The sequence below is a fragment of the Ictidomys tridecemlineatus genome, chromosome X (genome assembly GCF_052094955.1).
Source record: "Ictidomys tridecemlineatus isolate mIctTri1 chromosome X, mIctTri1.hap1, whole genome shotgun sequence".
NCBI classification, from domain to species: domain Eukaryota; kingdom Metazoa; phylum Chordata; class Mammalia; order Rodentia; family Sciuridae; genus Ictidomys; species Ictidomys tridecemlineatus.
This window is the reverse complement of record NC_135493.1, coordinates 718,617-746,559: the sequence shown is the minus strand read 5'-3', so window position 1 is coordinate 746,559 and position 27,943 is coordinate 718,617. Positions and strand designations below refer to the sequence as shown.

At 36.1% G+C, this 27,943-nt stretch overlaps 1 protein-coding gene across 1 annotated transcript; it reads left to right on the top strand.

The window, feature by feature from the left end:
* Window positions 1-27,943, top strand: LOC120890544 (phosphatidylinositol-binding clathrin assembly protein-like). Its single transcript, XM_040287455.2, has 16 exons — window positions 1-308; window positions 2,523-2,665; window positions 4,879-4,954; window positions 5,610-5,712; window positions 5,865-5,958; window positions 6,069-6,180; window positions 6,727-6,833; window positions 8,128-8,169; window positions 10,831-10,910; window positions 12,519-12,595; window positions 17,533-17,619; window positions 17,727-17,757; window positions 18,252-18,378; window positions 24,214-24,270; window positions 26,951-27,058; window positions 27,929-27,943. Exons 1-16 carry the CDS (start codon window positions 230-232, stop codon window positions 27,941-27,943), a joined length of 1,338 nt encoding a protein of 445 aa, XP_040143389.2. The 5' UTR covers window positions 1-229.

The following is a 27,943-nucleotide window of genomic DNA, read 5'->3' as shown; positions in this document are numbered from 1 at the left end:
CTCTGGTCCCTCGCCATCTTTTCCAGCAAGTTCAAATCCTGCCCTCATAATGCTAGAGGTCTGCGTCAGGCTGCGGGAAGAAGAGGTCGCCTGGTGAGGGCCACTTACCTTTCTTCCGTCACTTCGTCACTTAGGGGAGCTGGTCCCTCGGTCTAGGTGCCCGGTCAGGAAGAGCAGGGACTGGACACCTCAACCACCACCCTCGTGTTCGGCAGAGTACGACGCGTCCATGGGAATTTCTGCGTCGAAGGCTGCCCTCGGGGCTACCACCGATGAGCCCACTGAACCAGAGCCAAAACACCTGGCCGGTGAGTAGGGAGGGTGGTGGCAGACTCTTGGAACACACCCCACAGGCCTCCACAGGATGGTGATCTTCCGTTGAGAATAGACGGGGACCACCGGCGTTTTTAGCACCGGATTGTAAAATATTTAGAATAACTTAGACACAAGGGGATAGTGGAACGCCAACTCAGACTTCTTAGAAGTATCTTAATTCTCAAATTCACGCCAGCCCCTTTAAAAAACTCTATTTAACATTTGTGACTAAAGGTCAAGAATAGGCCTGAAGCTGTCCGGGTAGCAGATTTCTGCTCTTGTGTACGATTTTACAGGGAATGTTCATGTTTGAACTCATCCGTACTACTTTCCATTTTCTTTATTTCTCTTCCTCCCTCCCTTCCTCGCTGCCCCCCACGCTGCCTCCCTCACTGCCTTCCTTCTTTCCCTTCATTCCTTCTTTTCTTTTAGTGAGGATTGAACCCAAGGGCACTTTGCCACTGAGCCCTATCTCCACCACTTTATATATTTTTTGTTTAAATGTTCAGGTAAGGTCTCACCCAGTTCCAGAGGGCCTCACTAACTTCATGAGGCTACCCTGAAACTCACATTTCTCCTGCCTCAAACTCCCATTCCCGGAATTACAGGTGTGCACTACCACACCTACCTAAATCACTATTCTGATAACCCTTTTCATTGAGACATTTTCCTTACAACTTATTCAACGGCTTAATTTGTATTTGACTACTGAAGTTTTATCAAATAATTATATTTATGCATGTGCTATAGAAACTCACAGTTTAATAACTTTTTTTGTATGTGTCTAGTATTGGGGCTTAAATCTAGAGCTTTTTCCTTGCAACACAAGCATTCTATAAACTCAGCCATATCCCCAGCTCCAGTTTACTAACTTTAGCAGACCGATTTAAACATTTTTGAAAACTCTATCAACCATGATTCCAGAAACACCATACAACACATTTTAAAGAAATATAGTATATTTAATATACTATATATATTTATTTATACTATATTTAAATATACTATATTTATCTAATCCTTGACCATTATAAAATATATACCAGAATTGGCTCCTCAAGAATTAAAAGTTTGGGAAAAAAAAAGAATGAACAACCACTACCTATAATAAATAGGCACAAAACAAGGACACTTGACTTACCACAATAATAGCTTAAAGATTTATGCAAGCACACTGGAATCCTGCTCAGTGGTAGAGCACTTGCCTAGCATACATGACACACTGAGTTCAATCATCAACACCACATAAAAATAAAATAAACATATTGTGTCCACCTAAAAACTAAAAAAAAAAATATTTGAAAAAGAGAATCATGTAGGCTGAAATCATGTCAAAAAGGAAACAACCCTCAACAATAAACTTTATAAGGACAAGAAAGAAACAGACTTATACAAAAATTTTTAAAAAAGCACACAACAAACACAGACCATATACTCTTACTGAGTACATGAATCTAGGTCTACATTAAGGGTCAGCATATTGCTTCAATGAAATAACACAAGTTCACATACTCTCCTCTTCATCTATCCCAGTATTGTGCATATAAAAACACCAATAAGGGGCTGGGGATGTGGCTCAACCAGTAGCACGCTCGCCTGGCATGCATATGGCCCTGGTTCAATTCTCAGCACCACATACCAACAAAGATGTTGTGTCCACCGAAAACTAAAAGATAAATATTAAAAAAAAAAAAAAGCTATCAATGAATAGGGACTACAGATCAATGTATTTTTTTAAAGTATTTTTTTTTAGTTATAGATGGACACAATATTTTATTTTTATGTGGAGCTGAGGATCAAACCTAGTGCCTGGGGCTGGGGATGTGGCTCAAGCAGTAGCACGCTCACCTGGGTTCGATCCTCAGCACCACATACAAACAAAGATGTTGTGTCAGCCAAAAACTAAAAAATAAATATCAAAAAATTCTCTCTCTCTCTCTCTCTCTCTCTCTTAAAAAAAAAAAAAAAAAAAAAAAAAAAAACCCAGTGCCTCACATATTCGAGGCAAGCACTCTTCCTCTGAGCCACAATCCCAGCCCCAGATGAGGGTATTTTATAATGACAATTTTGAAAACAGTGACCGTATTGAATTGATAAAAAAAAATAAGGGATAATTGCATGTTCTGGAATATAAAAATGAAATGATGAAGCAAATTTAAAATTATTTCATAATCTGTATTTTAATGCTTGTCACTTTCTTAATTTAGATCTAATACAGTACATAAATGAAACAAATATGAGTGTTGTACATCTGGCTAATATTCTTTCTGAGAAAACTAGGAGCAACAGCTGGGTGGTGGTGTTCAAAGCCTTGATTACCGTGCATCATCTCATGGTATATGGGAAAGAGGTGAGCATGGTGAATGTACCAACAATGTCAGTTGTTTCCTTCTCTTTAGTACAAAAGAGTATAAGCAAAAATTGTGGAATATTGTTAGTTTGTAAAGGACTTACTAAGTTTAACTTTCATAAGTGACTAGTGGCATAAATGAATATTAGTAGGTATTATATTTTTTTGCTTTCGTTAATGATTATTTTTAAAATTACTATCCTGGTGAATCTGGATAATAAAGTAAACAATAGAATGGATATGTAAATAAGTCTTTAGAGATTTTATACTAAACCCCCCCAACAAATGTATTACTCCATACCTACTTTAAGGGAGATTGCATACAAGTATGTTACATAATCACTGTTCACCTCATCCCATACACACACTCTTTGTATTTCACAAAAAACTAAAATGCTCTATAACATTAAATAACTTATTTTGTATTTTAATTTTACATTTTGTCTTAGTAACCCTTCCATTCAAAATTACTGTTTATAAATCGTCTGCATTTCAACTTATTATAAGACAACAGTAACTACACAATATAGTATTGGTAAAAACAGAACACATATAAATACAACATAATAGACAGCCAGGCATGGTAGCACACACACTTATAATCCCGGTGGCTCTGGAGGATGAGACAGCAGGATTGTGAGTTCAAGCCAGCCTCAGCAAAAGCAAGGTGCTAAACAATTCAGTGAGGCCCTGTCTCTAAATAAAATGCAAAATAGGTCTTGGGATGTGGGGCTCAGTGGAGTGCCCCTGGGTTTAATTCTTGATTCAAAACAAAGGAACATAATACAGAGCTCAAAATCAGAGCTACACTTCTCTTGGAGTTTGGTGACTTTAAAAAAATGTGACAAAATCTATGATGAAAAGAATTGAAAATACAGCCTGTTAGCACAAATGGCATCCCAACAGAAAAAAAAAAAAGGATGAGATCCTTATTTAATATTTAAAAAAATTTCACATGGATTAAACATATACATTTGAAAAACTGATTTTAAAATTAAAAATGTAGGGAATTACTTTTATGACATATGGGCCAGAAGGATACCATAAAGTTGGAAGAATATATTTCCATCGTATGTTACAGACCAAATATTAATCATTAGAATATAGAACTATAAGAAAAAGGCAAGACAGTGAACTAATTGAAATAAACAATTAAGGGGGCTGGGAATGTGGCTCAAGCGGTAGTGCGCTCGCCTGGCATGCGTGCGGCCCGGGTTCGATCCTCAGCACCACATACCAACAAAGATGTTGTGTCCGCCGAGAACTAAACAATAAAACATTAAAAATTCTCTCTCTCTCTCTCTCTCTCCTCTCTCACTCTCTCTTTAAAAAAAAAAAAAGAAATAAACAATTAAGAGGCAAAAACTATGATATCTGATAACCACCTGAGAACATGCTCAAATTAGCAAAACTTGAAATTTCTGGCAACATAGATAATTGAGAATACCTTAAGGAAATGAGAACTTTTATACCCTATGAATTTTATACCCTATGAATTCTGTGTAAATTATTTGCTGCTGTAATTTATTACTCTGGAGAGGATGACATTAAGATGACACATTTACCTTTAAATTCAATGAGTACTTTAGCATCATCTGTAATACTTTATTACTGTTATTTAAAAATAGAGCAGATAGTTAGCAGTTGTCATTTCTAGTTAGTGGGGTACCCAGATGGATCTTATAATTCTTTTTTTTTTTTTTTTTTAAAGAGAGAGTGAGAGAGGAGAGAGAGAGAGAGAATTTTTAATATTTATTTTTTAGTTCTCGGCGGACACAACATCTTTGTTGGTATGTGGTGCTGAGGATCGAACCCGGGCCGCACGCATGCCAGGCAAGCGCGCTACCGCTTGAGCCAAATCCCCAGCCCTGGATCTTATAATTCTTTGCATTATTTTCTAATTTAAAATCAGACTCAAAATCAAAGGAGGAATGATTAGACAGAAAGTCTTAGGAGAGAAGTATGTATTCACATGAGCTTTAATGTTTATCCCATTATTATTATTTATATAAGTAGAAGAGATTTGACAACACTGCAGATCTTTATGTAGATGACTTGTGATATATGTGATCATACTCAGCTTAATCAATGGTGTGAAATAAAAAACAATGTGATAGAATTATGTTAAATAATTCAGTAATAATGACAAAATAATTAGTGAACTATCTTTGTATACAGAAACTAATTTTAGATTTTGGCACTTTTTTTGACAGCGTTTTATCCGACATCTTGCATCTCGAAACTCATTGTTCACTTTACACAACTTCCTAGATAAAAGCGTCACAGAAGGTAATATGACTCTTTCATGGAAATATATCTATGTAGCAAAAAGGAAAACATGTCTAGTTAAGAAAATGATTCTATATTATGAAAAGTGTGCCATATATTTTATAAAGGTAAATAATACCTAAATTCATTGATACAACTCGTATTTGAGTGGTTATTGTGAATAACAGAATATGCTGTGTGCTAGAGACAGGGACACTAAGGAGACCTCCAGGTCTTTACTCAGTGAAGCCTGGTCCAGCCTACAAAAAATTGCAGCACATTGTTATTTATCAGGGCGGGATTTTTTCTTTTTTATTCACTGATGAACTTCCAGTATCTAGAACAGGTCTGGCTCAGAGCCAGTAGAAACAATAGTTTCTGTTGTAAACATGAAAGAAACTGATAAAATTGAGAATTATTTCCTCTGTTTAGGAGTTTCCACCATCAACAACAACAAATCATGGGGTAATTTCAAGGCTTTAAGGAAGTAAAAGTAATCTGAAACAGAATGTGTAAGGAATATTAGACTAGATAATTAACAAACAAATTCTAGACTTTGTATTTCAAAGAAATTAAGGTATACAGGTGAAAGTGGACTGATACATCTTTGCATTTATAAGTTTGTAACTAGTTAATATTGGTTGAATTGGAAATTATCAACATATCTTGTTTTTAGGCTATACTATGTCAGCCTTCATCAGACGATACAGCAGATACTTGAATGAAAAGTCACTCGCGTATAGACTGATTGCATCTGACATCACAAAAGTCAAGAGAGGGTCAGTAAAATACTAATTTATAAGCAAATACTAAAATATATATGTAATCTGCTATGTAGTTTATCAAAAAACACAGCTTTATTTCAAGATGCTGATATTACAGTGTTTCTCAAACTCAATTATTGATTTTTATGAATTTCATTTTTTTATAGGACGGATGGTGTGATGAGAACTATGAATACCAAAGATCTGCTAAACACACTTCCAGTTATTCAAACCCAATTGGATGCTCTTCTTAATTTTAATGTAAGAGCTTTATAAATCTTTCTTTTAAAATGATAATAAATGGCATCATTTAAGTGGGAGAAGGAATTGTTTTCAACTGTGTGGTAATTTGATACTTTTTTAATTTTCAGGCAAAGCCAGATGAACTAACTAATGGTATAATACATGCTGCTTTTATGCTCCTCTTTAAAGATTCTCTTCGTCTCTTTGCAGCCTATAATGAAGGGATCCTTAATCTGCTAGGTAAGATAAAACCTTGTTTTTAAAATGATAAAATAATTTAAAAATAATTTTTGTAAATATATATTATCTCTACATTTAAATTCATATTTTCTGTAGATTCAAAATATGAGAATCTTCTTTTTTAGTTAAAATTTATTTGGCTAACTTGCTACAGAAATTTTCCTTTTTTTTAATAGAAGTGGTAACTTCTATTTCTGGGAAATTATCAGAGAATCAACATGGGTTGCCTTTTTTTCATTTTTCTAGTAATAAGAATTGAACCCAAGGGACATCTATCATTGAGCTACATCCCTGGCTCTATCACTGAACTACATCCCTGTCCCTTTTTATTTTTCATTTTGAGGCAGGGTCTCACTAAATTAACCCTGGCTGACTTTGAACTTGCCATCCTCCTGCATCAGCCTCCAGAGTAGCTGGGATTACAGGTTTGTGCCACATCACTGGCTTGGATTGCCATATTTATCTATTACACACTAATCCAAATGACTGCCAAGATCAAATAATACAGTTCTGACTTGCCCTTCATCATAATTTTTCTATTTTTAGATAAGTATTTTGACATGAGGAAGAACCAATGCAGGGAAAGTTTGGATATTTACATCAAGTTCCTTGGAAGAACAACCAAATTTGCACAGTTCCTGAAAGTTGCAGAGGTACAGAAATCCATTTCTATCCAAGAATTTTCTGCATTACTTTAGTATCAGGTGTAACTATAACTACACCTCTTTCCATCATCATCATTAGTACAGAAACCCAGAAGTTGGTTGTAGTTTATTAATAAAATGTTTTTATTTCCATTTTAAATGAGGTAAACTTCATTATAAATTAGGTACTTACATTCTTTGTTTTAACTCTTTGGGGCACAAAAACAGGGTTGAAAAGATACACTAAAATGAAGAAAAACAGAAGCCACATAGTGTAAGCTGTTACAAGATACCTAACAAGAACACTAAATGTTTCTTGTGCACCATGTGGCAGTGATGGTCAGTAATTATCCTAGTTGATGCTGGCTTCATGCCTGAAGCTGTGAGAGAATCCAGGAGCAATGGCAGAGGCTTCTTTATAGTGATATTGGGAGTAATTGCCATAGTAATGAAGTCCATTTATATCACTGCTTAGCCAGCAGATGGTGTCATCTTCAAATTTGGTTTCAGAAGTGCTAGTTCATAGATGCCTGACTCCATGTCTGTGGGCCCAACATCGTGAGGCAGAACATCATTGTGAAAGAACATGGAGAAGGAAAACAGCTCAGGGCCTGGCATCTGGAAACAGCTAAATTGGTAGTAATTTTTATCTATTTTGTTAACAGTAAAATTAAAAACTAAAATTAGGTACTACTAATGTACTATTCAATGCATTTATTCTCAAAAGCAATCCTATAAGGACCACTATTTGCAACTATGAAGATAATCAATAACAAGCTTACTTTTCCACCAGAAAGAGCTCCCAAACTGTACCCAAATGTATATGACACAAGTCTTTTCAGGCAGTGGACAATAGGTAGAACAGGTCTTCGGTAAGAGAAAGAAATACCTCAGGGGAGTTTCATGTTTTCCTGATGCTTAAAGAAATCCATGAAAGACAGATAGATATAAAGAAAACCACTTTAGACAAGTGGTAGTAAAACTTCCAGAAACCAAAGAGAATAAGCACATATTACTGAGAAGAGAACAACAATATGAATAATGGCTGACTTCTGACTACTTGAAAAATTAGAGAACATTTATATGATAGCTAAAGAACAGCTTAGATCTTCACAAAACAGTACAAACTCAATACCTGGTAAGTTTTTTTGTTTTTGAGTCTATCCTTAGAATAAATAGAAAATTGTTTTCAAATGCATTTTTGTGCAGGATATTTTTATTGATCTAGCCCAGGAAGGCATCATGCTCTTGTTGCCACTTCTTGCTGTAATATGTACTCCCTATTCTTTTCTTGTGATTTCAGCAAGTTGGAATTGACCAGAGCGACATTCCATATCTTACTCAGGTTAGTGCCCTGTATATTTAAGTGATTTTTGCTTATATATTTGTGTGTTTAAAATACTGATCATCTGAGATCATCTTTTGCAATATACTTACATGTGTGTATTTTTGTTTTCCCACAAGTAACATTTTATATACATGCACACACACGCAGTGTCTAATGGTATAATAGCTCGATCATGTTTTTAAAGCTTGCCAATGGAAATAGTAGAGCATTTGGAACAATGAGCTTAGGTTTGAGGGTTGCCTTGTCCACTTTAGGTGGTGATCTCTGTTCTTATTTCTGCAACTGCAACAGAGTATAATGTTATTGCCTGTCTTAAAATGCTGCTGTAAGAATCAAATGAACTCACAGTTTTTCCTTCTCCATCAACTGGTCTTCAGGGATCTCCCACATGGCTGTGAGTGTGATTAAAGAAGATGTGGTAATGCAGCAGGTGTGGACAAAATAGGCCTCTGGTAACCTCCTTGTCTGGCCTGCTTACACATTTGGACCTGCTGAATGTACTGTGGGGCTTAAGTTGCAGGGTTTCTGCCCCAGACTGGACCTATTACAGAGTGTTTCCTATTCTGGTCTTTCATTTAAGGTGCAAAGCTTTTAGGTTACTTGGAATATGGGTTAGAAGAATCTTCTCTGCTGTGGGAATATGCTATCTCCAGGGCAGCAGAGAGTCTCACTAGGTGTCACATTTTCATTTTTGGTAACAAATGCAAGATGCAAGTTCTGGTAGGCCAGTGACTAATTTATGTGGCAGCCATGTGTATAAGAAGGATACTGTGAAGAGAGAGAGAATGAGGATGTAGGAGCAGAGAGGGGTTAGTAGGTTGAATGAGGTTCCTTGGGAAATTTAAAGGATATTGTATCCAGAAAAGAAGTGGAAGCAGTGAGTTCAAGAGGATAAAGGAAACAAGGAGAAGAGGATGGTTGCAGATGTGAATAAAATGTTAGGTTTGGTGGCAGAGAAAGATGGAGGTTTTTTTTGGGGGGGAGGGGTACCAGGGATTGAACTTTGGGGCTCTCGACCACTGAGCCACATCCCCAACCCTATTTTGTGTTTTATTTAGAGACAGGGTCTCACTGAGTTGCTTAGGGCCTCAGTTTATTGAGTCTGCTTTGAACTCTCGATCCTCCCACCTCAGCTTCCTGAGCCACTGGGATTACAGGCATGCACCACCACACCTGGCTTGAAAGATGGAGTTTCTATCTGATGATTCATAAATCTTTGAAAGAACTATGGTATCTCAAACATTCCATCATGTACATATAAGTACAAAGGGGACATGTACATAGACATCAAACACCACATGATTCATGGTGGGAACCACCATAGAATGAAATAATACATGGCTTCCTAAATGACCACTCAGGTGACCACAGAGGTGGGAGACAGAGAAAAAAAAGAATGTTTGGGTTACTAAGGGAACAAGACGAGTAAGACACAATCTCGGCCCCCAAGTTGCTACAAAAGATGGAACAGATGCTACAGAAAATGTGTAAATATCTACCAGAATGTAGTCTTCTGATTTTTCTTTACATTGACTTAATTTTGATGGGGGCAGGAAGGGAACTTTTGCTGATAACCACAACCTTTGCCATTGTTGGGGCACAGATGAGCATTAATCGGCCAGTATCTATGGTTCTGAGCTCTAAGAAGACATTTGCCAGGAGGAGTACTCAGCTGCAAGGTCACATTTTCAATTGGGCCACCCTCTCTCTACTCCTTACCTCAGCTGCAGTCCCCAGGATCCCTGGATCAGAAATTAAGTAGATGGATACTATAGAGAATTTAAAAGGCAGGTGAAGGTCTTGTTTGTAAACTTTCATGCAGACCCCATGCTTCCTCTGTAAATCAAACCATTTACTGCAAGGACCTGCCTATCAGTAGGCTGTCCCCAGCCCTTAGCTAGTACAGAAAGTCATTTGTCATGGCCTTGAGTTGGCAGAAGGGCTCCCCAAGCAACATGCTTTCTTGGGTGTCCTGCAAACTCCAGAGTGGAGTAAAATGTGGGAGAGCAGAGAAGTAAGCATGAAATCTGCACCACCTTTGCCCCATTCCTGTTAGCTGGTCCCCTTGAGAGAGGTCTGTGAAAACCAGGCATCCCCAAGGAGCTTTTCCAGCCAGTTTGCTGCTAGATCCCAGGAAGGGGTGTGAAGGGCTTCTTGCCAGACTATGGATTGTGCTTGCAGCAGTTTTTGCTTTATGTGTGTGGAGGCTGTCCTGCTCACCGTTGGAGAGATCTCTTCTGGATGTTACCTTTCTTAGAAGGAAATCTGCTTCATTTGTTGGGTTAGTCCTTTCTGCTTCAACTTTGACATCATCTGGGAGTCAGAGAGCCTCCCTCTGCAAGGTGCTGTCTGTGTCTGTCCCTGTGTTTTCAGGGATTCTCCACAGTTCCCATTGGGCACGACTCTTGCAGATACATGTTGCAAGATCTGCTGTCTGCAGTGTGATGCAATTTTTCTGCAAACTAGTGCAAAAATAATGTCCTCTCATCAGAGTATGTCAAGGGCTGCAATCCTGGGGACCTTCTGGTTGGTTCTGTTGGGGTGTGTGCCTAGCTGCATCTTTCTACTTACCACAGCATCTCCTCCAGGTTTGCATGATGGGAGGGTGACTGTGTGCTAAAGCTATCAAAGAGTAAATATTTTGTAATAACTTTTTAGGCACCCTACAGTTTCATTGAAGCACTAAAACAACATTTAGCTTCTTTGGAAGAGAAAAATGACATTTTACCTCCTTATGGGTAAGTTAATGAATATATTAATATAGGTTAATTTTTTTCCTCTAGGTAATTTCCCTCAGCCTAAATATTTAAAAATATGAAATTGACAAAAGGAAGGGCTATAACTATGATGGAATACTATTCAGATATTTTAAATGGTGATAGGAACTGTGTTTTTAAGTCTTTTGTGGGATACCATACTCTTCACAAGGGAATGTGTTTTATTAAAGTGAATGTCTGAGATTGAGATGGAAATGTCACTTTTCAAGAATTAGCTTCCTGGGGCTGGGGCTGGGGCTGGGGCTGGGGCTCAGTGGTAGCACACTTGCCTAGCATGTGTGGGGCACTGGGTTCAATTCTCAGCACCACATATAAATAAATGAATAAAATAAAGGTCCATCAACAACTAAAAAAAGAAAATTTGATTCCTCCCCTAGTGAAAATTTCTGTTGTTGTAGAAGATTATTATTATTATTTTTTAATTATCGTTGGACACAATACCTTTATTTAATTTATTTGTTTTTATGTGGTGCTTAGGATTGAACCCAGGGCCTCGCACATGCTAGGCAAGTGATGTACCACTGAGCCACAACCCCAGCCCATAGAAGATTATTTTTGTCTTTTAAAAAATTTTTAGTTGTAGGGGCCTGGGGTTGTGGCTCAGTGGTAGAACACTCACCTAGCACTTGTGAGGCCCTGGGTTCGATTCTCAGTACCACATAAAAATAAATAAATAAATAAAGGTGTTGTGCTACCTACAACTAAAAAATAAATCTTTAAAAAAAAATTTAGTGGGCTAGGGATGTGGCTCAAGCAGTATTGCGCTCGCCTGACATGCATGCGGCCTGGGTTTGATCCTCAGCACCACATACAAACAAAGATGTTGTGTCCGCCAAAAACTAAAAAAAAAAAAAATTAAAAAATTCTCTCTCTCTCTCTTAAAAAAATTTAGGTGTAGATGGACACAATACCATTATTTATTTATTTATTTTCTTTCTTTATTTTTACGTGGTGCTGAGGATTGAACCCAGTGCGTCACACATGCTAGGCAAGAGCTCTACCACTGAGCCACAACCCCAGCCTTGTGGAAGATTATTTAATGGCACAGTAAACTGTTCATTTACAAAACAGAATAACGTTCAAAACATGTCTGGTGCATAGACACACACATTACATACAAAATGAATAATAAAAAGTTTGAAGTTTATCTTCTGAAAACTTCCACTATTTCTGAGTGGAACAATTATGGTTGATTTCATTTTTCTTTTTATACTTTCTGTATTGTCCAACATTCTACATGGGTCATGTAGTATTCATTCCCCTTTTTATTGTTTGGGTTTTTGTTTGCTTATTTTTTCAGTATTGGGGACTGAACCCAGGACCTTGTAAATGCTAGACATGTGTTCTTTCATTGATCTACCCAGTCTCTCATTCCACTTTTGTAGATTATGTTGACTGTAATTGATTTTATTATTATCCTCTCTTTATCACAGATCAGTATACAGTTACTACATAGTTAAATAGATGAAAGAATACATGGATGAATCAAAGAAATGTTGGCTCTGCTAGGTAGGATAATTGCTTTTAGTTATCTTCCACTGTCCCTCATCTTTCTTATGATTTCTTTAGTTTCCAACATGTATGTATTCCATCCATCCCAGCTGGTCCAGTTTCAAAAGCTTCAGGAAGCACAACTTTGTTTGAAGGTAATATGACATTATTACATGATCATGTCAATAATAATTAAGACAGGAGTAGAATCTTTTTTTTTGGGGGGGGGTGCTGGGGATTGAACCTAGGGCCTTGTGCATGCAAGGTAAGCACTCTACTAACTGAGCTATATCCCCAGCCCAAGAAGCTTATTTTTATGTACTGAGATGGAATCATCTCCAAGATGTTTAATAACAAATGAGTAAGGTGTGAAACATAGTATGCTAAAGAGAATATGTAAGAAGTGAATTAAAATGGGCTGCCTTCAAGAATAATATGGTGGTTTATGGAAAGAGATGGGTGGGAGATTCTTCACTATATGCCACTTTATAACTTTTGAATTTTGTACCATGTAAACAATTATCTGTTAATATATAAATTTTACAAAGAAACAAATACACACACACACACACACACACAGTGTGACACCTTGTGTTTTTTTTTTTTTTTGGCATGGGGAGTACTGGGGATTAAACTGAGGGGCACTCGACCACTAAGCCACATCCCTGCCCTATTTTGTATTTTATTAGAGACAGGGTCTCTGAGTTATTTAGCGTTTTGCCATTGCTGAGGCTGGCCTGAACTCACGATCCTCCTATCTTAGCTTCCCAAGCAGCTGGGATTACAGGCGTGTGTCACCTCGACCAACATACAGTGTGACACTTTGTAATGTTTAAAGTAGGAGTCCTTTGTAGTCCCTTAAGGTCATTAAATTTTCAGGAATTTTGTTAGGTGGTTGATGTCATTTTGGTAGCTTGAAATTGACCTTGGTGGTAGTATTTACATTACAGAAATTAGTCCTCCTCTTTTTAACCTGGAGAGCTGGTTGTTATACATTTAATGGTACATGGCTTCTCATAGGCTGCCAAATTCTGGTTTTTATAGTAGGTTATGTTATTTCCGTGATGTTATTTGATTATTTACTGTAGACACAAATCCATGTAATAATGAGCTATATTATTATAGGGTTTATATGTTCTGAATTAATTTTTCTTAATTTAACTTAAAGACTTAAATTCTTTTTTTTCCTTTTATGCATATACTTCCAATGGAATTCTGCATTTTAATGGGTGAGTTTAATGAGGGAGTTTGACCAAAACTATGATGAACCTTAATCCTTTGAATAAAACCATATATATAGCATAAATTAAACACTTGCTTAATTTCAATTAGATTTACTACTGTCACGTTTCTGAGTCCTATGGTTTGTGAATCATTATTTCTTACAACAGATTTTACAATATAGTTAATCATAGTGGTCAAGAGAACAATCTCTAGATCCAGTTCAATGTGAATGTAAGTCCCAAGTAGAGTATTGGGAGAACTACAGTATAATGAAAACATATGGACATGATTCCTGCCAGACCAAGACTGGTCACTGGTGAACTTCATACATGCCACCTTCATTACTTAAGCCAATTCTATGAACAATTGTGGAATCAGCTGAAAACACTTCATCTCTTAAGTCACTGTGATACTGTGATTTTAAAATGTTGGTCATGGGGTCAGAATGTTTGGGCTCAAATTTCGCTATGCTACTCATAGACCTTGTGTTTTAGGGAGGTTAACTTAACCTCTCTGTGTTTCAACTTCTATCTTCATATGGTTGCTGTCAGGATTAAGTAAGTTGATACAGGTAGAGTGCTTAGAACAGAATGTGGCCCATAGTAAGCGCTGATCTTTTTTTTTTTTTTTTTTGCTTTTGTCTTTTCTTAGTCTCACCAAAGATTAAAACCTGTATAATAATCTCTTCTTTACATTTTGCTCACCCTACACTTCTCTGTGGCTTCTTTTCTCTGGCTCTACTTTCTGCTTTTCTCATTTTTCTCAAACCTTTTAACTGTCCTACCCACTTTCTTTCATGGTAGAACAAAAGGTCAGTATCCTTGGTGGTTTCTTTCAATGTTTTTCTCTGGTTGAAGACATTTCCCTCATGGTTTAAATTACTATCCATATTCTGAATATATAGATAGAAATAATTTATATCCTTGCTTATATTCATATCTGGAGCTCAAAACTAATATATCCTACTGTCTACTTGACTTCCCCACTTGCATGTTCTGCAGTTATCTCAAACTTGATTTATTAAAAATGAACCTGATGCCAGGCATGGTGGCACACATCTGTAATCCCAATGGCTCGGGAGGCTGAGGCAGGAGGATTGAGAGCTCAAAGCCAGCCTCAGCAAAAGTGAGGCACTAAGCAACTCAGTGAGATCCTGTCTCTAAGTAAAATACAAAAGAAGGCTCAGGATGGGGCTCAGTGGTCGAGTGCTCTTTTGAGTTCAATCCCCAGTACCCCCTCCAAAAAAAAGGCGGAAAAATTGTTTAGTTACCATCTCCTAAACCTTACTCCCTTGCTTTTGCCTTGGGCTCAGAAAGTGGCCCCACCATCCAACCAGGGCCTCAGTTGCTACCTGTGAGTTATTTTTTTAAAAATAATTTTCTCTCCTTTTACTCCAATCTACTATGAAATTCTATTCATTATACTTCTCTGAATTTTCTCCACTCCTCTGAAACTAAAATGCTATAGACTTAATTAAAACCACCATTATTTCTCTCCTGGAATACATAATAGCCACCTAACTGGATTCTCTACATCTATTCTTACCCTTCTCTGATTCCTTCTCCTTATTAAAACCACAGTGATATTTTAGAGACTGGAATATAATCATGACATTCCATTGTTAAAAATCTTTCAGAGACTTTCCATTATCCAAGGATAAAGCCCCAAATCTTCATTTATTTTTTGTCATTCTTGCCCAAGTTTCTGGAATACTAGAGTTCTTTCACTTACTTAAACATCCCCAGGGTATTTCTATTCCATTTGGAATTCTTTGTCCTCCTTCCCTAGGCCCCAACCCTCATGGTTTGTTTAACCTATATTTTATCCTTTAAGTTTCAGATTAACTAACACAGAGGAGTTATACTTGACTCCATAAATGAAGTCAAATGTCCTTCATACATTCATATAGCATCCTGTATTCCTTTCAAAGTATTCAAAAATTATAATTTTCCAGCTAAACAATACAAACTATGAGATAGACATGAGTTGTGTTGTTGACCATATTTTCTGCTCTGTATGTAAAATATTTACTTAGAGACTCATTGAATTAACAATGTTTTACAGTAGTCTAAGATATTTTTAAACATGATTAATACATTATATAATAATTTCTGTATTAGCAATTAGTGACAATGACTTTGGAAATATTTCATTCTAATAATCATTGAAAAATAAGATTTATTGCATATATATATTCTGATATCTGTTGAAAATTGGTAGTGGAAATTATTTTATTTACTGAGACAGAAGGATTGCAAATACAAGATCAGCTTTAGCAGTGTAGCGAGGCACTAAGTGACTTAGTGAGACTCTGTATCAAAACAAACAAAAAGGGTTGTGGAGGGCTGGGGATGTGGCACAAGCAGTAACGCACTCGCCTGGCATGCGTGGGTCGCTGGGTTCGATCCTCAGCACCACATAAAATAAAATAAAGATGTTGTGTCCACCAAAAACTGAAAAATAAATATTAAAAAAAGGGGTTGTGGATGTGATTCAGTGGTTAAGTGCCCTAGGTTCAATCCCAAATACAAAAAATTAGTTTATTTAACAATAATAAAAAATTTATTGTAATTGAATAGATATATTATAAATGCAAACTATTAACAGTTGCATTTAGGTCATTATGTGCAGCTATAGTTTTTGAAAATATATTCCGTATAGTTGAATGCAATACTGCATTTAATTTCCTCATTCAGCAATTATTTATGGACTTGCTGACTTTGTGATTGTCAGTTATGTCCCTGGCACTGCCTGGGTACTGGGAAAACAATAATAAGGCAGAAACTCATCAGAGACTGCTGCAAGAGCCTCCTTACCACCTCTCTGCTTCTCCTATAGCCTCTGTTCAAGTCCCTTTAATGGCTTACCCACCTCAAGGAAGTTGGCCTGGGGTGGTAGCTTCCAAATAAAAATCAAAATCCTTACAATTTCTTGAAAGGACCTTTATGATCTGAACCCTCCCTTGCCACAATTGCTTTTTTGATCCCTTTGATCACTTCAGCTACAAAAATGTTGGTCTTCTCATTGTTTTTCAAACAAACCAAATGCATTCTTTCTTCAAGGTCTTTCCTCTTCTGTTAGATCACAGTGGTTTACTCTCATATCCTTCAAGTCTTTACTTAAAAGTTCAGTTCTCAGTGAGCCTATCCTATTTAAAATCTAAACTACTGCATGCACTAAGTTAAATACACAAAGCAAAAATTATTAGATATATATGGAGAACTTGAGAAAATATATCACCCAGTAGTTGCTTTCAAACCACCACTCATTATTGGACAGATCTCCTTGAACAGATCATATCCCTTTCCAAGATGTTCTTTTTCTTAGGACTTATCACTATCTAACATAAAATTGATTTTTCTTGGTAATATTCTGTCTCCAATACAACGTAAACTATATGAAGGCATGCATTTTTTTTTTTGGTGCCAGGGATTGAATTCCGGGGTACTTGACCACTAAGCCACATCCCCAGTCTTGTTTTGTATTTTATTTAGAGAAGGGTCTCACTGAGTTGCCTAGAGCCTCACCATTGCTGAGGCTGGCTTTGAACTCATGATTTTCCTGCCTCAGGCTGCCAAGCTGCTGGGATTATAGGTGGGTGTGATGTGCCTCACTGCTGTCTGTCTTTAGCACAGTACGGTGTGGCACATAACAACTACTCAATTAAGATTACTGTATTAATAACTTAACATCACTTTATTTATACTCATTTACCTAAATATTTGAAATCCTGTTAGTTTGTACCAGGTGGCTACATATATGTCATTACTGTTCTGATGTAAATTTGGTTTATGTTTTTATCTTATTCTGTCTCTTATTTTCAGATTGTTTCCCCTACATGATGTGTTACAATTTACATTACCTTCAGCAGCCGACAAATCTGTTGGAGACAAACAGCAAGGTGCAACGATAATAGCAAACAACTTGGATGGCTCACTTGTTAGCCTCATAGGAAGTAAACAACTATTTTTGCAATTAATATTTTAATATATTTTTACACATTTTAAGAAAACAATATTTGCACAAAAATAATGTAAAATTTGTATTTGTTTTATGAAATAGATCTTAACTTTGGAGAAAGCCCCATTGACAAGTAAGTTTTTATTTTTAAAAATTACAGCAAATACATATTCCATGAAGTGACTCATAAAAGTAGAAACTCAAAAATCATTTTTATTTTTTTAGATGTTGATGAACCTTTGTTTTATTCATTTAGTTATATTAGGTGCTGAGAATCAAACCCAGTGCTTGAAACATGCTAGGGAAGCACTCAAGCCACAATCTAGCCCTTTAAAGTCATTTTAAAATTAGATATAGTAATTACTTGTTAGAAAGAGAGAGAGGTTCTACACCTCCCCATGACACCTCAGGCTGGCAACCTTCAACACACAGGCATTTGGGGGCATTTAAAATCCAAACTATATATAGCAAGCGATTTTAAAGTATTAGGTTTTAGTTTTAAGTGTTCAATCCATTTTGAGTTGATTTTTGTATATGGTGTGAAGTAGGGTCTAATTTCATTATTTTCCATGTTGATATCTAGTTTTCCAACACAATTTATTGAAGATATTATCATTTTTCTATTAGAACTGAAGTGAAGTGCTGTCAACCTTCAGAAATGGAAGTTAATGGTGGAATGAACTGGCAGTTGAATACCTCCTCTTGTACATCAACCATCTGGAATTCTATTTCTGCTCCTCTTGTTCCCCACATGGTAATATTTTGGCTATATTATTACTTTTTTCTTTTAAATGTAAATGTATAACAGAAATTTGTTTTAAGGAAGAAGGTAGAGCAAGACAGTTTTTCTTTTTAACCAGTTTTAATGTATTGCACCAATGTTGTATACATATTAAACTATTTTATAAACTAAAGCGTGAAAACTCAAATTTTGGACATGTGTAAATCCTAAAATTATTTTCCCAACCCAGAATCTTCCATCATTTTGCTCCATGTTTATTAAGTCTCTGTTAGTTCCAAACAGTGTGCTGAGTGGTAAAGATACAGAATCCAATAGGAACATGACTGTTTTAAAGGAGCTGTGAGTATAGAGAAATATCATGAAATAAAGGTATTGAATATTATAAGTACTAGCATGGAATTCTTTAGAGGGTTTGTTGGTTAATTTCATAAAGGAGGTGAAGATGAGATAAAAGGAGATGAAGTAAATTAACCATCATCAATTGACAAGTTAGAAAATACAAATAATACATATTATGTAATAGCCCTAGGGGAGGGATAGCACATATTCATCAAATGCATTAATATTTTTTCAGCAAAATGCACAGATGATAATGTATGAATATTTGCTCATAGTAGGATAAATAATGACTATAGCCTCATTATAGCTTGGGTAACATTTTGCAACACAAAGGGTTTATCACAAACATTAAGAAATAAACTTGGGCTGGGAATGTGGCTCAAGCGGTAGCGCGCTCGCCTGGCATGCATGTGGCCCAGGTTCAATCCTCAGCACCACATACAAACAAAGATGTTGTGTCTGCCGAAAACTAAAAAATAAATATTAAAAAATTCTCTCTCATATGTTTTAAAAAAAAGAAAGAAAAAGAAATAAACTTGTTTCCCAGAGCTTTTGGGATATTAAAATTGCAGATAATTATTGGGGAAGTCATATTTTAGCTTTTCTGGATTGAGAAATACATTTGGCCCCAAGGATTTAAAATAAAGGATTGTGAACCTCAGCTATTTTTTGTTATTTTGCTTTAAAATATTCTTTGTCCAATGATAGAACAAACAAACAAACAAAATTAATTATTGAGTACATAGCGACTTATTTTTCTAATATCCAGCTGAAATATATATCTTAGTAATAAGATTTTTGGGAGGGTTTGGGAAAAAGGAATAAGTAATTTTGAAACATAGTTTGGAAAGGTGTGGCTGTGCTGTTGAAATACACTTGAAAATGACTAGAGCAAGTTGAGGGAAATGGATGCTTAAGAAAAAAAACAACACAGATGATTAATAAGCTAGAGAAGCTATAGCAACGAAGTTTGGGGTCAGAATAAAGAGAATGAGATGTAGAAATAACATAAATTTGGGTCAAATTTTATGTTCATACAGCTGTTCTTTAGAGATCTCTGTTCTTTTATTCATTTTTGGGTGGTCCAGATTTATTTACGTGTAGGATTTATTCAAGTGTGAATAGAAACAGAACTCCTGCAGGGCAGAGTAAGAGGGGAACTGATAGGGGTTGCCCAACTCTTTCTGTTGGTTCACTAATGTCTTGTTTTATTTCTTTTTCTCAGTTTTGCTTAGAGGGTTATGAGTTTTATTGATTTTTTTTTTCCTCCAAAGAACCAGCTTTTAGTCTCATTGAATTTTCTCCATTTTTTTTCCAATCTCCAATTGTTTTGATTTCTGCTTTGTTGTCTTTTTCCTTTTGCTTGATTTTGGTTTCCTGTTTTCAGATTATTGACTTCATACTTTCTTTTTTTCTTTCTTTGTAGTCCTGGGGATTGAACCCAGTGTCTTGTGCATGCAAGACAAGCACTCTACTAATTGAGCTGTATTCCTAGCCCGGACTTCATACTTTCTAATAAAAGTGTTTGATGCTATACAATTCACCAATGCTATAAAATTCACTCTAAGCCCTGCTTTAGATGTAAGCTAAATGTTTTATTATATTGTATTTTCATTTTTATTCAATTCAGTATATTTTCTACTTCTTTTGACTCATAGATTATTTAGAGGTATGTTATATAATTTCTAAATGTTGGAAACTGTTGTTGTGGTCTTTCTGTTATTGATTTCTAGTTTGATTTCTTTGTGGTCAGATAAAATGTTTTGTATATTTCAAATTCTTTTAAATTTACATTTTGATTTATGACACAGTATACGGTATGTCTTTGTGAACATTTTATGAAGGCTTGAAAGCAAATGTGTTCTGCTATTGTTGGGTGATATGTTCTAGAAATGGCAATTAGAATTTGTTCTAAAACTTTGCTAATTTTCTGTGTAATTTTTCGGTCTACAGAATTCAGAGACGTATTAAGTCCCCAGATATGCTTCAATATGTAACATTCCCCTTTACCCTGGTAATTTTCCTTGCTCTGAAGTCTACTCTGATGTCAGTATAACAACTTTCTTTTGAGTAGTGTTTGTATGTTTTTCTTCATACATTCATTTTTTTACATTGTTTTTATAACTTTATTTTTTAATTTATTTTTATGTGGTGCTGAGGATCAAACCCAATGCCTCACCCGTGCTAGGCAACTGATTTACCACTGAGCCACAACCCCCAGCCCTGATACATTTACTTTTAAGTTGACTATATCATCATACTTGAATTGAGTCTCTTGTGTATAGTATAGAGTTGGGATATTTTAAAAATTGATTTTGACAATTTCTGTTTTTTATTTGTTTTGTTTAATCCATTTGCATTTAATTTCATCATTGGTGGACTTGTTGTTAGGTCTGTCTGCCGTTTTATTGTTTTCTATTTCTTCCTTCTATTTTTTTTTTTGTTGTTGTTGTTGTTCCCGTCTCCTCTTTCTTGCCCTCAATGTTCTTTTATATATATATATATATATATATATATATATATTTGGTACTCAGGGGCACTCAACCACTGAGCTCTACTTTGTATTTTCTTTAGAGACAGGATCTCAATGAGTTGCATAGGCCTTGCTTTTTTCTGAAGCTGGCTTTGAACTCACAATGCTCCTGTCTCAGCCTCCTGAGCCAATTGGATTACAGGTGTTTGCCACTGCACTCAGCTTATTTTATTTTATTTTTTTCTGGTGCTGGGTTTTGAACCCAGGGTCTTGTGCATGTGAGGCAAGCACTCTACCAATAGTGGTATATCCCCAGCTGCCATTTTTGTATTTTACTTAGAGGTAAGGTCTCATTGAGTTGCTTAGCACCTCGCTTTTGCTGAGGCTGGTTTTGAACTCGCCATCCTCCTGCCTCATCCTCCTGAGTTGCTGGGATTATAAGTGTGTGCCATTGTGTCCAGCCTCTCTATTTTATTAGTACTCAGTTTTCATTTATATATTTTGATTTGTACTATATCTCTCTGTATAGTTTTTTTTAGTTGTTACTCTAGAAATTAGAAAATAAATACATTTTTAGTCCACTGAGATCACCATTTTACCATTTCCATTTTGGAATATAGAAACATTAGCACCATATAGGGGTCTTATCTTTCTTTTTTAAAAATGTTTATTTTTTACTTATAGGTGGACACAATGTCTTTATTCTATTTTCATGTGGTGCTGAGGATTGAACCCAAGGCCTCACGCATGAGCATGAGCGATCTGCCTCTGAGCCACAACCCCAGCCCGGTCTTATCTTTCTTTATGTTACACTTTTTACTATCAACCATCAAATAAGTTCTATAGAAATCAAGAGTGAAAAAATATTCTGTGACATTTACCGAGGTATTCAGCATTTCTATTACTCTTCCTTTATTGCTCATATTCCAAGTTTCTTTCTGTTATCATTTATCTTCCATCTGAAGAACTTCTGGTGTCAGAAATTTTGGCTATGAATTCTCTTTTTATTTTTCCACTTGAGAATGGCTTTATTTCATCTCTATTCCTTAAGCAAATTCTCACTGGATATAGAATTTTGATTTTTTTTTTCCTAGAGCACCTGAAAATGTGCTGCTTTATTCTGGCCTGCATTGGTTTCTCATAAAAACAACAACAACAACAACAACAAAAACTATGGTCATCTGAATCATTGGCCTCTATTAAATGTCTTTTCCAGCAAAAAGATTTTTGTGGTTCATCATGTGCCAAGTAACTTTGGATGGTATCCCATACATTTTGAGTATTACTTTTTAAGACTCTGTTTTATTAAATTTTATGATTATTTATTTATTTTTTGAAGGGTTTGGGGACTGAAATCAGGGGCATTCAGCCACTGAGCCAATCCCCAGCCCTATTTTGTATTTTATTTAGAGACAGAGTCTCACTGAGTTGCTTAGCACCTCACTTTTGCTGAGGCTGGCTTTGAACTTACAATCCTCCTACCTGAGTCTTCAGAGCCACTGGGATTAGAGGCATGCACCACCATGCCTGGCTGTTTTGTTAAATTTTATGAAGAATGTTGATTTTTCTATTTTAACTGGTACTTGACCTACATAGGTTTAAGTAGCAAGTAGTGACTGCCTCTTTGGCTTCTGGTTCCAGTGTCAGCTCAGTTTCCATATTTTTGTGCTCTTCTTTGGGACTGTCTTGCACATGTACCATATAATGATCAGCTTGTGATCTGGACATAGGTCTTTTCACTGGTTTAGTGATCACAGTCTTTGCTATACTCAAGATTAGGTCAACTCAAGCACAGTTAGGAGAAGTTGTCAATGAACTGAGGAGTTCATTAAACATCTTCCCATTGGTATTTTCCAGTTTTCTAACCAGATTACAACCACTTCTGTGATTGAAACAAGTGAGGTCTTAAGTGGTTAAAATGGAGAATTAGAAAAAAAAATAGTTTTTATGTCCCTGTCCTTATATAACACAGCCTGCCTAATGGAAAAGAAAGTTCTTCCCTCTGTGATATTTGGGTCTTTTAAAATATTTGTACTTTTGTATCTCTCTTATTTCAGATGACATAATGTCTTCATAGTTTACCCACATTAGAATAAAAATTTATTTATTTATTTACTTGACAAGTAATTGTACATTTTATGGGGACAATGTGATGTTTTGATGTGTGTATCCATTATAGAGATATTTAAAAAGGTAATGAATGTATCCACCTCACCTCCTTATGTTTTTGTGGTGAGAATGTTTCAAACCTATTCTTTTTGTAACTTAGGAAGAAGGAAGAAGTAATAATTCATGCCACTTGCTGGCAGGCCTTAAACCAGGAGGGATTTATGTCACATTGTAGTATAGTGCTTGAAAGTACAGGCTGTAGTGCCAGATTGCCTGAGTGTGAAACTAGGTAGAGCCTACATAATATCTGTGTGACATTGGGTAAGGTACAGAACATCTGCATGCCTCAGTTTTCTTACCTGTAAAACACATATAAAATAACATCTACTTATAATGTTGTTATAGGGATTAAATAGGGTAAAAGACTAAAATACTTGGAATAGTGTCTAGGTCACAGTAACTGCTCAAAAAATATAATATATATGGGATATACATATACACATATGTGTATCTATGATAATGGAGATGATGATGATGATAATGATGATGATGACATGGTAAAGATTTTGTGGCACAGTACTCCAACCCACTAGTATATAACACATCAACTATTAAATTTAATCCCCTGAACCCTCAGTGAAGGTTATTTTTCTTTTCAACCAAGAGATTTTATTAGGGGGGCTACCCAAAGGGAGGAAAATGAGAGGAAGAGAGCAGCAGAAAGGAGAGAAAGAGAGCAGAGAAAGAAAGCAGAGAGGAAGAGAGCATAAAGCAGAGAGGAAGCAGGAGGAGAGCAGAGATCAGGCAAGGTTATAAAAATAAGAATTTTCCTGTGGGACTACTATTGAAATGTTGTTCTGTGGTACATATTATAGTTCTTTTATTAAATAGTAGAAACTATATAGTAACTGAAGCTTTTCTTTAAGGTACTACCTCCAGTGGCCTATCCAGTGACTTCACAGCAAGCATCTACATATGGAATGGTAAGAGAAACTCCTATGGGATGTCAATAGTGGTTAAAAGTCATCATGATTTACACCGTTATGAAAAATTATATAGATGATTTAAAGTGGTAATCTAGCCATATCCTTTTCATTGGAAAATGAAATTATGTTTTAGTCAGGTTTTTCGCTGCTGTGACTGAAAGACCTGACCAGAACAAGTGTAGGGCAGTTAAAGTTTATTTGGGGTCCCTTCATGGTTTCAGACCTCTCAGCTATGGACAGCCGGCTGCATTCCCTGGGGCTCAAGGTGAGGTAGGACATCGTGGCAGAAGAGAGTGGGAGAGGGAAGCAGCTCACATGGTGATCAGGGAAGCGGAGAGAGAGAGACTCCACTCTCCAGATACAAAATATATACCCCATAGCTATGCCCCAATTCCCGCCTCCTCCAGCCTCACCCTACCACTTCAGTTACCACTCAGTTAATCCCCATCAGGGGATGTACTCACTGGTTGGGTTAAGGTTCTCACAACCCAACCGTTTCTCCTCTGAACCTTCGTGCACTGTCTCACACCTGAGCTTTTGGGAGACACCTCACTTCCAAACCCAAACAAATGGCAACATCCAGGAAAAAAATAGAGCAAAGGCTTTGGGAGAAGACTAATGGGAATAGAGAAAGGAACCCAGGAAATAAGAAGGCACTGAAGAAGTGGAATAGTAAAAGGTAAAGTGTTCCAGAATTAATAGATAATCCAAAATACAAATAATAGTATGTGCATAATGCAGATTAAGTATAATTCTTATTTTATTCCAAGCTACTTTTTCTCCCTTTTTGATGAAAGTTTATTGTTTTGTTTGCCATTTTGATATTTGAACTAACTACTACTTTATATTAATCAATTTATAAAAAGTAAATTCACACCTTGAGGCTGAGGGAGGAGGATTGCAAGTTCAAGGCCAGCCTTAGCAATTTAGCAAAGCTGCAAACAACTAAGTAAGATCCTGTCACTAAATAAAATATAAAAAAAGGGCTGGGGATGTTGCTCAGTGGTTAAGCACTCCTGGGTTCAATCCCTGATACCAATTTAAAAAAGTAAACTTAACAAGGCTGATTTTGTTCTTATTATATAAACTTCCAGTTGGAGAAATTATTGATATAAGTAGAACATCAAACTTTCCTGATTTTCATGCTTTTTTCTCTTGACTTAAACAAACCCCTCATTTTAAAAATTCTAATTTCTTATATCTGAGAGCAGAATGCATTATAGTTCATATTACACATATAGAGCACAATTTTCCATATCTCTGGTTGTACCCAAAGTATATTCACACCATTCATGTCTTCATACATGTACTTAAGGTAATGATGCCCATCTCATTCCACTGTCTTTCTTACCCCCCCCCTCCCAAATTTTTGAATGGATATTTATTTTAGTTGTAAATGGACCTTTATTTTATTCATTTATTTATATGTGGTGCTGAGAATTGAACCCACAGCCTCACACATGCTAGGCAAGTGGTCTACCCCTGAGCCACATCCCCATCCCTCAAGTGAAATTTTTTAACTTCTCACTTATCCTCCATTCCATGCATGTGTGGGTATTCTTAGAAGATCCAAGTGTAAGACTCTATAAATCTTCATCTTATTCAAATGGCAATCTACCCTATCATGAACATTAATGTTTCTGATTATATTTAATGCATTCATTATCCTTTCCAATATGTTATTCACATGATCAGAGAGCATGCCATCTACAACATTTTCATTGATAACTTACATGAAGAAGAGACCAATATAGGAGGGAAATGGTTACTCCTATATTAATGGGTCTGTGCAACCTCCTTGTTCTTCATTAAATGACCTTCTTTTGTCTTCTGGATATATTTTAAAACTTGAGCTTATCTGGTCACTGGGAAAGTGATATAAACTAGAGAGATGTCAAAGTAAGAATTGATGAGGCGTTAATTCTCAGTCCTGAATGCCTTTAACCTGATGCGGCTGCCCTTCCCTCATTACTTTCATCCCACAAATCATGTACATTCTTCACATTTACCCTTTAAGTGGACTTGTCAAATCATATACTCATAATGAAGTATATCAAAGATATACATATATCAGTATATATTCAACATATTCTACATATACTTGCACACTTCCCTTCAGTTTCCCATGAAGATTATTGACCTTTAGATGGCAGAGTTCTCTGTTTTTAAAAGAAAGGCTGTTGCAATTTTTAAAAATATATTTTAGTTGTAGGTGGACACAATGCTTTTATTTATTTATTTCTATGTGGTGCTGAGGATCAAACCCAGTGCCTCACACATGCTAGATGAGCACTCTACCATTAAGCTACAACCCCAGCCTGGCTGTTGCAGTTTTTAAACTTTATCTATTTATTTTTTTTTATGTGGTGTTGAGAATCAAACCCCGGGCCTCACACATGCTAGGCGAGCACTCTACCACTGAGCCACAACCCCAGCCCAGAGTTCTCTTTCTTGTAAAGAATTATTTTTATTTCTGATTTTCCTTCCTTACATTAGCAGCTCCTTCACAGATTTTTTTCCCTTTTTCTTTGTATTTGGAATTTAGCATTCTTTTCAGAAGACATTAATGAAATGTAGTATTTATTATAGATGGGCTACTTGTCCTCTTGGTACGATTATATTAGGAGAGCAATTTAAAAACTAATTATCACTTTTTCTTTTCCATTCAAATTTATAGGTTCCCAGTCCAACAGGATGTCCTTCCCTAATGGCATCTCAACCCATGATTTATACCCAAGAAGACTTCAAGACCAGCCCTCTTTCTATTCAGTCCCCAGGCCATCAGGTATGTTTGAGCTGTTGTTGCCTAGGGCTTTGTTAGAGATGGAAAATCACTGGAAGAACAACCCAGCGTTAAAATTGAATTTTACAACATATGCATCTTTTGTGTAATGTTGGTCTGTCATTGGACAAAAAGTAATTCTAACATTTTTGGTATCATAAAAAAACAGAAGTGTGCAAACCTCTACAAACTTGTGTTGTTAAACCTCAACTCAGTTCCTTTGTCTATTCAAAAATCCTTTCATTCATTCACTTATTTATTCATTCGACAAACTTAACTTTGATCAATGCTGGAAGCAAGTAATCCAGCTTGGAAATTTCAGGGACAACTTCTCAGAGAACTGATTATTCAAGTTGAATGGGGAAATAATGCTCCACAAAAACAAAGTAATAAGCAATTAGTGAGAGATGTAAAAAACAACCTGGGAACACAAAGGATAGAGCAATTAATTAAATGGTAAAAGGTTTCAAGGCAGTAAGTATTGAATGGGGATGAGGATGTAAGTAGTAAATATACAGAGGGCATCAAGCTTGGCATTATAGGCAAGAGAGAATAGGTTCAACAAAGAACTAGAAGCAGGTAGTGGTAACATGGATGAGTGTAACTGAAGCACTTGGGAAAGTGTCATGATTACAATGTTCATTGCCTCCAAGTATTGTTTTTTAGAAAACACGGTTTTCTAAAAAGTTAAGTTCTCAGCTGATATGTTAGGCTCCCTCCTGAACATGTATTTGAGGAGGCCTGAAAAGCTTCAGGTATTAGACAGTGAGAAAAATGATCAGAGTTCAAAAATATTTCTATTTTATTCATAATCACAAAGAAAAATATATAGAAATGGTCAAAGATTTACATACCTATCTTTCTTTCACTCAGATGCAGTCCATGTAG

Excerpts from the sequence above, each read along its gene's own strand:
- LOC120890544 (XM_040287455.2), top strand. The coding sequence starts at position 230 with ATGGGAATTTCTGCGTCGAAGGCTGCCCTCGGGGCTACCACCGATGAG. Across the intron at positions 8,170-10,830 it reads ACATTCCATATCTTACTCAG|GCACCCTACAGTTTCATTGA; the intron begins GTTAGTGCCCTG and ends ATAACTTTTTAG. Across the intron at positions 12,596-17,532 it reads AAGCACAACTTTGTTTGAAG|CAGCCGACAAATCTGTTGGA; the intron begins GTAATATGACAT and ends CATTACCTTCAG.